This window comes from Trypanosoma brucei, assembly GCF_000002445.2.
Source record: "Trypanosoma brucei brucei TREU927 chromosome 11 chr11_scaffold01 genomic scaffold, whole genome shotgun sequence".
Classification (NCBI taxonomy): domain Eukaryota; phylum Euglenozoa; class Kinetoplastea; order Trypanosomatida; family Trypanosomatidae; genus Trypanosoma; species Trypanosoma brucei.
This window is the reverse complement of record NT_165288.1, coordinates 1,650,522-1,661,263: the sequence shown is the minus strand read 5'-3', so window position 1 is coordinate 1,661,263 and position 10,742 is coordinate 1,650,522. Positions and strand designations below refer to the sequence as shown.

The 10,742-nt window shown below is 48.8% G+C and overlaps 3 protein-coding genes across 3 annotated transcripts, besides 1 other annotated feature; all 3 read right to left on the bottom strand.

Moving 5' to 3' along the window:
• Positions 1-385: 385 nt before the first annotated feature.
• Positions 386-408: a microsatellite.
• Positions 409-2,774: 2,366 nt separating this feature from the next.
• On the bottom strand, positions 2,775-3,155 carry Tb11.02.3730 (hypothetical protein, unlikely; the record flags this gene model as incomplete). The annotated part of the gene is made up of 1 exon (XM_823575.1): positions 2,775-3,155. The coding sequence occupies one exon, from the start codon at positions 3,153-3,155 to the stop codon at positions 2,775-2,777; it is 381 nt and encodes a 126-aa protein (XP_828668.1).
• Positions 3,156-3,559: 404 nt separating this feature from the next.
• On the bottom strand, positions 3,560-5,740 carry Tb11.02.3720 (hypothetical protein, conserved; the record flags this gene model as incomplete). Its single annotated transcript, XM_823574.1, has 1 exon — positions 3,560-5,740. One exon carries the CDS (start codon positions 5,738-5,740, stop codon positions 3,560-3,562), a length of 2,181 nt encoding a protein of 726 aa, XP_828667.1.
• Positions 5,741-6,420: 680 nt separating this feature from the next.
• Positions 6,421-10,194, bottom strand: Tb11.02.3710 (hypothetical protein, conserved; the record flags this gene model as incomplete). The annotated part of the gene is made up of 1 exon (XM_823573.1): positions 6,421-10,194. One exon carries the CDS (start codon positions 10,192-10,194, stop codon positions 6,421-6,423), a length of 3,774 nt encoding a protein of 1,257 aa, XP_828666.1.
• Positions 10,195-10,742: the final 548 nt, after the last annotated feature.

The window sequence follows — 10,742 nt, the reverse complement described above, 5'->3', positions numbered from 1 at the left end:
TGCTTCCGTGACGAAGTTATTTTTTTAAATTTTGTAATTTAACCCCTCTTCCATTAACACGCTCCCTTTTTTTTTCGTTTCCATACGTTTCGTCTCCTTCACATGGGACTGCAGTATGGTGCCTGGCGCTATTTGCGCGCCCTCTCCTTCTCTTTTTAACATTGACAGCGGATTCATACAGTGGCAATGTGAGAACTATGCTTCCGCCACTTATGAGATTGTAATCTTAGCGTGTGCCTCCGCAGGGGTCGTTATATATGTGGTTCCCCCGCAGGCCTCTTAACTTTTAAAACATTCCAGCCACCAACAGATCGCGTATACCGCTTTCATTGTTTCTGCCTCCATTATGTTGTTATTGTTTTGATCCCTTTCTGCTATATTCTTCCACACACACACACACACACACACTGAACTGCATATTGTTTGAAGGAAGAAGTCATGCCGGCGCGGTGCCCCTTAACCGCTCCCGCTTAGCGGTTGTGCAAACATGATGAGGAGTTGGTGGTTTTTGTTCCATTGAGGGGGCGTTGGGGTCGTGGTGAGAAGAGGAGGGAAGTCGGGAGAAGTTTGCGCATCTTCTCCAAAATGATTGTTTCTGTACGCGTGTATTTTCGGACTCTCTAAAGGCGGCGGAGAATAGAATGGGGGTTATTGTTACAGTGGAAGGTAACAAGCCCCCTTCTTTTCCCCCTTCTCTCTTTCTTCATGAGATATCCAAACATGAAGAAGATACTTAGAGGGGATCATTCAAAGGCACCAGGTAGTGTTCGTTATCGAGTACGATGTTTCAATCGCTTTAATTGTTCCTTTTTTCTTTTACCACTGCTAACCGTTCAATGCCCCCGTTCCAAGCGGACTTGAGGGAAACCACAGGCCTCCTGCTGGCTCTAATGTTTTTACATATCTTCTCCACCGGAGGGAATGGTTTGCATCGTTAGTAGACCGTTAAATAAAGCTCGAAGCAAGCATCCGTAGGGACAGCTATTGAGTCCGTTTGTGCCGTCATAGACGTCTACTATTCGCATGGAATAGCACCGATTGGGCAACTCGGCGGCAAATATGCGTCTAGGAAGTTCATCCACGGTTTTTAATATTACCGTAGGATGACGGATGGGATGGGCAACGCAATTTCCTCCTCAATCCGCATGGAATCAATGAAAGCAACTGGCGAAGGAAATGAGTTGGTGCCATCTTTCTGGATTAAAGAAATGCCGGATATGGAAGCAGATGCTGAAAATTGTGCGAATTGCAGGAAAAAGGGAACAAAAATTTGCAAAGCTAAAACAAGTGCTGAAGGAGGTGGCCGCAGAACAATGGAGGAGGTAAGGGCTAGAAACAGAATTCAAAAAATAAATCAAGGGACCGGAACCTGATAAACTCGCTGCTTGTTCTGAGGTTGTTGAGCACGCCCATTGTAGTGACTAATGGTCTGAGGTTATCAAAGAATCAGCGGGCGATTGAGCTCTGGGATACATGGAAGGGAAACCGAGAGAATACGATACGAATGGCATCACGGGCGTTATTGCTTGGAGCAGCGGGGAGGTTTTAGGTCCATACCATTTACCATGGTAGAGTTCAAACTAGTGTTTGGTGAATTCCCCACCGGCATCGCTTCAGGTTGGAAAAAAAAACAAACAAACATAAGGAGGGATTGTAGAAACTTGGCAACAACACGGGCACTCGCAGCAGTGATCTATAACTTGTGCTGGAAATGCGATGGAACGCGAAGACAATTCATGGACGCGCTCCACCGCTGGTAGCCACGTAGATGCTTACAACGAATTTGAGAGCTGAAGGCACGGTCGAAAACTTTTTAGCGAAAAAGCGGGGGCTAACGTTTCACAAGCGCTTTGTTCCGGGAGGCAAAGGTTGGATTGGTGCACTGGGGCGATGAATTCCGAAACGGGTATGTTCTGTGCGTGGGCATTAGGTTGTGTGCTCAAGGGCATGGGGGAACAGACACTAAGTGTTATAAGGGTCGACGGCCATTAGTAGCGCGAAGGGTTGACAATGAGAACGAGACGGCCCCTTTCGCTCCCTGCGGAGTTGGGGGTAGAAGTCACAGGAGGGGGAAGGAAAAGAGTGCAAGGGGGAGGAGGAGAGGGCGGAAGCACTAAACCCTTCTTGGAGCCACGCCAAAACTCCCAATTGAGGAAAAGTGCGGAACGTGGTACTGACACGCTCGCGTTCTAGGCTTTTCCCCACGCATCAGGAATCAATACCCTGTAAAAAATTCAGTAAAAATAAAGGAGAAATATGGATGATGCAACATTTCTGGTAACAAAACTGCCTGCAAAGACCCTTCAGTGCCCAGAAAAATGCTGGGGACGAGGTGTTCGTATCAAACGCACGCAGCATAAGCAAGCGGACACGGTAGAAAATTAAAACAAAACTTCAGAAATCGAACTCGGCGAATCTTTCCGGCAATTACTATACCCGCTCCAATATATGCGACGCAGGAAGAAGTTGGGGCAGAGAACATCCTGGAAAGAAGATTGCCACTCCACAAGTGACCGGTACGTTTCTTATGCACGCCGTTTAAACCGAAGGGTATAAGACTAGATTGAAAGGCCGCGCCCTCCCCCCCCCCCCAATGCGCGTGTAAGTCCACTTGAAAATCGGTGAATATCCACGGCGGCTGAAACTGTGAAATCTTAAATGGCAACCAAACCAGAAGATGCCGCAGATACCGTTGTTGGAGGTGCTAATAGGCATCGCACCAGTAAAAAGGCTTCGGGCAGAGAAGCAGATTCCGGATAATCCTGACAATGGATTTAAGGACGCTCTTCATCGGTCCACGTGGGGGAGAGGACGACAAGGCTTTTCCGAAGGGTATGGGCATCCGTGAAGAACGATAGAAGGCGAATGGGCACCCCAGTAGGCCCACTCCGTAAAAAAACGAGAATTTTAGCAGTCCGGGCATGACCGGTTTTGACGAAAAACGCGGCAAAGTGAATCCCTTCGCTCGACGATTTGTTGGCATTTTCAATGCGAAGGTCGCAATGCCTCAACGATCGCCGCGGCATCTTTCTTTCGTCATCAATCGTACCGTAAACTTCCTCATCCCACGTTAGGTTCCGAAAGATCTTTGCTCCTTGGTCGGGAAGCACTGCTGCAGCTTCCCATGGCCAAAAAACCGTCTTCCCACGTGCCATGTTTTCCGTTATCGTCCGTCACATGCCGTAGTTTACCAATGGCGGAAAATCCGTTGCGCCCCGGTTGCCGTGCGACTTTCTTGCTCCTTGGTCGGGAAGCACTGCTGCAGCTTCCCATGGCCAAAAAACCGTCTTCCCACGTGCCATGTTTTCCGTTATCGTCCGTCACATGCCGTAGTTTACCAATGGCGGAAAATCCGTTGCGCCCCGGTTGCCGTGCGACTTTCCGCAGTAGCATTGCGGCTCGCTCCTTCCCATTCCAGTGCGCACATGAAAAATAGCTGTTTAAAGTAGAGTGAGCAACAGAGTATTATGGTAACAGGAAGATTTCTTCCCAACTATTAGTGAAATAAATGCAGATATTTTTCAAGATTAACAAAAGCAACTTATTCCGTTTAACCACCTCATGGCGTTTGTGCTGCTGATGGCGACGCAGCGGCACCTCCATTGAGGCAGCGTGTTTCCTGTGCGTCGTCGCACTGCAAGAGCGCTAGCAGTGCTAGGGGATCCATCCACCACGGCACTAAAAGCCGTCCACCGTCACGCACATCGCACTCCGTGCCAACCACAATGAATAGGCCAGGGTTCTCCGAAGTTGCTCCTTTGTCATTGCTGGCGCCACTTTCAATGATGCTTCGCACTGTCGCCGCAGCGGAAAAAACTTTAACGAACGATAAGTAATGCTGTAGAGGAAGCAGCGGATCACGCGAGATGTAGCCGATTCCCGACTCGCGGACTATTCGTTGGCATTCCTTGTTTAGTGAAGATTGCTCCGCAACATCTTCCAGCCACTCAAGAAACATGGCACTGCTTTGCAGTTCCTTTTTTGTAATCACCGCGTCGTCTACACCCTCCTCAGCTTCACCCACCCATCCTGCAAAAAGTTCATCCTTATTGCGGCGGAGATCGTGATGCAGCGAGTGCCGATGTGGATCGTAGGGCATACAATCGTAGTAAATATTCACAGAATTCATGGCGGGTGCGCGCCTTGCAAGATACAAACGATGTTTGCGCACGTTTTTCCAGAACAAGAGTTCCTGTTGTGCATCCATTGAAAATATACGAGGAAAGCAGCGTATTGGCCCGCGGTACCGATATTCTGCGTCACATCGTTCTTCAACTTCACACAATTGGCGCGAGGAGTCGAAGTCTAGCTGGTTGGCGGCGCGGCACTCACTGTCCGTTTCCACACTACCACCTTCCAGATTCCCCTCCGCGGCTGCAACTGCCTCGGCAGGATATTTTTCTGCACAATTCACTCCCTCATTGACAGCATCTGCATTCAGCTGCCCGGCACCTTCACCCACCGGGATAAACTCCTCCTGCACCACCCTCTCCCTCAATTCCAGAAGAGTTGGTAACGTAAAAACTGAGGATTCAGCTTCCTCAGACACCCGTGTCATCGCGGCGATTACGCAGTCGAGAAAGTGTTCCACGTCCTTCGAGAGTTTGACAGACACCGAAAACTGTATCATCTCAGCGGTGCAGCAACTCATGTGACGAGCGACTTGGTAATCTTTTTCACAATCAACCGAGTTCAGTTTCGTCCCCGTTGTAATATCCCCTACTTCGTCCACAACCACTTCATTAGCGCTTTCCACCAGGGAAGAATGATCATCCAACACGAGGATTATGTTTCCTTTAATATAGCTGGCCGCAGTGTGAGCTAGGTGTCGGCAGAAGTTTATCCTGTCTGCGATAGTCGTTATCTCTGGGCAACGGTGGGAACCAGAGGCTTCCACGTCAGTGGTAACTCCACGTTCGTGTTCGCCGCAGTGGTGGCACAAACCACAAGCAAGCTTCTGAAGAGTTAACGACACCCTCTCAGACGTCGATTTTGGGAGGTGCAAGTGGTTCATCATTGTTAGTGGGTGGTCGTTAAGCTCGAGAATACCGGAGATTAGGGACGTGATATCTACCATTGCAAGTTCCAGCTGGAGTCGGTTAAAACTAGCGGCTTCCCAACGACCAATATTCTCTGTGATATCACCTATTGAATCTGAAGGATTGATAACACACTTCAGTTCATCACATATTTTTAGTTCTTCCTTGCACACGGCGCCGCAAGTGCTTTGATTACAGTTGTGCAAGTTATAGTTTGACCCACTGTGTTCAGAACTACATGAACACTCAGCGTTTGGGCAGCACCTGCCTCCCTGGTCGAAAATCAACGCACCAACGAGGACGAGGGGTTTCATTGACATGTCTTCGATGCGCTGTCGCTGGGGTCGACTCCCCGTTCCAAAACCCGAAATTGCCTTATTTTGCGTGTAACGCACGTACTTCTTCCGATTCTTCACAACTCGGCTGACGATTATGGGAAGGTTCTTTGAAAACCGCAGCACACATTGAGACGTTGCTTCGACGTACCGTGAGTTAAAGAAGGCTACTGCTTCGAAAAGGGCACACGAACGACCGCATAACACCTCTGGCAGCTCGTTACAAAACCGCCGCACCCTCTGCATCGCAACGGCCTCCGAGCGGCAGACAAAAGACACATGCTCCAGTGAGTTATCAACGAAAGGATTTACCCGCTCAGCCGGCACACTCTTATTCTTCCCCGCCACAAAGGCAGCAGAGCGCATTATCTCTCGATGCCGGTGGTAAGCGGCAACCGCCTGACGCAGCGTCTCTATGGCACCCTCCGGATCATTGAATGCAGGGCATACAGTGGTTTTTGCTCCTTCTCCCGGTGCTGTTGCATTTCTTCTCGCTTCAAGGGACTTCAGTACAACACGAAGCGCCTCAGATATAGTTCGGAATTTTTCTGTCGCATTTGGATCTTCGGGGTTGAGATCCGGATGGCAGCGCAGCGTCTGTGCAATGTATGCCTTCTTGACAGTCGCCTGTGTGATATTAGAGGTGAACTGGATGCCAAGCGCAGTGAGTGCCGCGCGAGGACTCATTGCAAACACCCAGGCGCTCCGTGACAACATTTTCGGTCTTTCCTCTTAATGCCAACGACTTACTATTTTTAACGCTGGGAGAAGTGTGAAGGGTGGGAAATACAGTGGCGATGCAGAAGAAGTTATTGTTGGCGCTAAATGTTACTAGCCGTTGGGATGTCACGACCAAGCAAGTTGAAAGAAAACCGTGGAGCGATTTTACGAAATAGTGAAGCAACGGGTCCCGTGGCAGTTTCGGCCCACCACCTGCAGGAAACTCACCTGACGTTTTCACACCACCCGATTTAACATCGAAGGTGGTAAGTGTGTACAAACACCGTGTTGTAGTACAAGCGGTACTTGGTGGAGCAACCGTTTCCCTAGCCTTCATCTGCATCTGTACCTTCTTCACTTTCGTCCTTGTCATCATCTTGAAGCTCACCGCTGGCGTCCTCCGGCGTCGCAAAGTAGAAGAAAACTTTGCTTGACACGAAAGCCTCCTCCAATGCGGTATACTCACCCAGTGAACATTCAAGCATCATAGACGTCAGATGCATGTTGTTGACCTCTTCTTCCCAACAAACAGCTGCGTTCTTGCTTGCTTTCATCTTTTGTTCGTGTCTGGCAATCCCTTCACGAACCTCTTGGAGGTGGGACCCATAATGCTTCCGTATGTTTTCGAACCAGTGTAGTGAATCAAAAAGGTTCCACACACCAAAAAGTTTAAGCAAGAAAGAACACCCCAATGCAAAACCGTCATCCGTAAATATACCGTCCTTGTTCTTCTTGACGAGTTGTTCTTTCTCCCGTATCATGGTTTCAACGTGCAGAACACATATGGGTGGAACAATGAGATAGAAGTTTTTCAAATGAGTGTACTTGACGGCCCCTTTTAAGCGCTTGGTCACTGCCTCCAGAAGCATGCGGAAGTACGCTGAGCCATCAGACAACTTCTCACGCATGCTACCAATGACTCCATCGACTACTTGCACCGCCTGAGTGGTACACTGCGGTACTTTTTCTCTGCTTTTCCTGCATTCACCACTGTCGCTGCCTTTCTCACAATTTCCGTCAGCATCATTCGACTTATTATCACCATTGCCTTCATTTTCTTCATCGGATTCAGGGATAACGAACCGCTCCAGACTAACGTCGGCATCAACAAACGGTACAAAAGCCGCAGAATCAGCGACGGCACGCAGACCGCCGCTGCGCATCATCCTCATGTAAGCTAGGGCGTTGCCAATTTCCGAAACGAGGTGACGAAATTTAGAGAGGAAAGTTTGACCGTCATCCGCAACTCCCAACTTATGCATCTCACGAATAAATTTTTCTGCCCACGCGAGCGTGTACTCGACGCTTCGCTCCTCCTTCTTGTGGTGCAGCAGCTTCGCATTTTTGAGTAACCTCGACTTAACGTGGTCATCGCAAAGAAATTGTGAAAGTATAGCAAGTTTCTTTAAGAGACACTTGTAAACATAGTTTACTGTTGTATTCATAATACCAGTTCCGTGTGTCCGTATGGAATTGGCAATGTGGCGAATATGCAGGGTGTGCAGATGTTTCGACTCTGTAGTCGACGGTCGTTGCACAAAGAGTTGTTCATTCATGTTGTACGTGTAGTTAGCAACAAAAACTTGTATGTTCTCCGTTATTACAAGCACATCGAGTCCCTGATCAACTATACTACCCGGAAGATATCCATCACATATCCGCAATCCATACCGCTGGAGCGCCAAGTTGCGTATTTCCTCGTATGTCTTCCAATCATTGGCCATTAGGGCATTAAGATTATAAAATTTCTCGTCCAAGTGCTTCTCCACTTCGGTTGCAATGTGTAGCCACTCACTGAAAAGACAGATCGGGGGTAGCCGCGTAAACCGTGCCATATCTCGTGCGCGTGTCGAGGCCCCAATTTGTCTAAACGGCTGCCCCAAGACGACTGAGTGGGTACACAGACGGAGGTCGTTTTCAATGTCAACACACAACGGCTCGATAAGGTGCTCGCGAATACACCCCCACGTGTAAGAAGTATAAGCGTCGAGCAGAGACCTTGCGCTCTTGGTGTGCCTGGAGGAAAGAATAGACGGGACACAATCGTGCATTGCCAGTATCGTGTATGGCATGTACTCGGAGTTCAATGGTTTTTGGTAGAGCCGCTTGATGAAGGTTGGAAAGAATACTTCCCGCTGCCAGTACAAAAACTCACAGTTAGTTGCATCCTGAATCGACTTTTGGTATGAAGCTATGCGGCCAAGTTGCGAGAAGGCGATAAGAGTACCACCGCCGTGCTCAGCGGTTAGGGCAGCTGTTGAAGAAGTCCCGTTTGTTTTCTGCCTGTGAAACACAACACTTAGTACAAGGTCAATGCACATGACGTTTTCGGGTGTTTGTGGTTTACGCAGCAGATCAAGTGCCATACAGATGGCACTGTACTGATCTTTGGTTTCTGCAGTGCTGTTACGCTGAGGAATTTTGCTCATTCCGAGGCACATGTCGTACAAATGTTGCTCCATTACATATTTAATATGACCCACTAACACATTGTACGAAGCGGCAATTACTCCTGTTTTATCGTGGTACGCAGCCCGTATCATCATCAGCATCTGCACACCCTGGGATATTCCATCAACGTCATGCACAGAAAGAGCGTCATCTGCGCAGTCATGCAGGGCAACGTGATATACAATTAATCTTCGGACATTATGTGCCAGAAAAACACCCCGCTGCAGCACCAACGCAACTGTCTGGAGAAACTCCCCGTGCTGCGAGTGGTTTGCGGCTGCAGCGGTGCTCTCCATTTCCGCGAGCCACACGCTAACAAGTGTCGTAAAGCGGTTCATCTGCGGAAGAAATGCTAACTTGCTGTTTTGGCACTCCTGCTTAACAAGCAACGTCCTCTCCTTCACCGCATCGAGGTGAAATCGTTTTAGCTCCGCATTCAGGCGTCGAATGAACCACAGAGCAGTACGAAAGCAATGCATTCCACGTATGTAAACAATGGGAATCTTGCGATACAAAGCAAAAATACGGTTACAAATGTCCCGTCGGTGCGACTCTTCGGCCACACTAGAGAACAAGCGGAGGTACATATAGTAGAGCCCAAGGACTCCAACGTAGCGCTCACGTTCATCATATCCCCGCATGGTTCCAATAGTCCCTTCAGCAGAGGTTATGAACTGAATTAGAACGTCCGTGAACTCTTCGTAGAGCCTTTTGTTTGTTGTAACAACCAGTGGCGGTTCATCAGCAGTGGCCACGAAACCTGTTTCAAATGCTTGTCCGGTTATGCGTTTTAGTATTCCGTCATCAAGTAACTCCTTGTCGATTTTTGTCAGCAAGTGGCAAAAAAGATCTAATTTTTCCTCGTCGCATTCGAATTTCTCCAAGTTCCTTGACACTTGCGCGAGCAGCTTACGATATATCGAGAGACCGTAACGAAGTGTGTCGTGTGAGTATAAAACCTCTTCTACGCAAACAACGGCCCCGAGAAGATCTGCAAGCTTGCGCCAGATCAGCAAATAGCGCACGCGAGAGAACGAGCGATAATTTTCACACTTGTGTTGCGGTGAATAAAGCGACGCAAGTTGCTGCACCACGTGGCAAACAACCTTCTGCACGCGCCTAAGCCACCTCCATACCTTTTGAAGAACGCCTAACATGCGACCGGCTCCTCGAAGCGCTTCCTCATCGGTAATACCATCGGTTTCTTCATCTTCAGTTTCTTCGGCACATCCATCCCGACAGTTGTTATCGTCAAACATTGCAAGAGGTGGCAGCAACAGGTCGTTTGCCTCCTTCGTGAGCGACTCCATTTTAAGCGCAAGGTCTGCGAAGCACAGTGTTATTCGATAGAAAAGACGATTTTGTATCTGCGTCCTCCCAAGAACGTCTGCTATCGATGTGCTAAATTCGTCGTCTTCCTCCTCCGGCGGGTCCTTCTCGAGTAGGTGTCGCAGTGCCTCCGCTCCGAGCTGCAGGAACACAGTATCGGAATGGGCATCCCACACTGTTGGGTCCCAGCGACGGTTGAATGTTTGTTGAATGTCCATCAGCATTTTTTCGTGGCCAGACACAAACGAGCGCAATTTGTTGTGGAGAACTCCCCATTCCTCCTCATCGATGTTGACACCAAAATCGAAGGTTGTGAGCATTTTGTTTTCTCGCCAATTGTTCCTAAGCAACCCCTATAACCAAGTGTAGTAAGCACGTAGAATGAAGTTGTGTTGTTACGCTTCTATGGGGCAGCCCCCTTCAAAGGGCGTGGGGGTGGCGGAAAATAAGAAAGTAAACAAAATTTTCCACGTGCTCAAAATACCACACCAAACACAAAGCTAGAACGCCCTCGATATGTCGTGCCCGGGACGCCCCGCCCCTCGGCAATCGGTGTACATGTGCCTCTGCACATTCACCAAACTTTAAAAAAACTTCAGATATTGTGGACATCCCTCCCATAATTCAGCGCTCGGTACTCCTTTTAACACTTGCTTCCATTACGGTTGTGAAGTGCGCGGCTCTTGGGGGAAAAAGATGTACTGTTCACACTGTCTTCATATGAAGGGACGACGAGCGAGATGTACATGAGCACCGGTAGGTTGTATGTGTTCACAACCGATTAGGAGCTACAAACCTTCACAGTGCTTATACATGATCTACAATATCACGCGCGACTACTCGGAGAAGTTTTGTGCCCTTCCCAGTT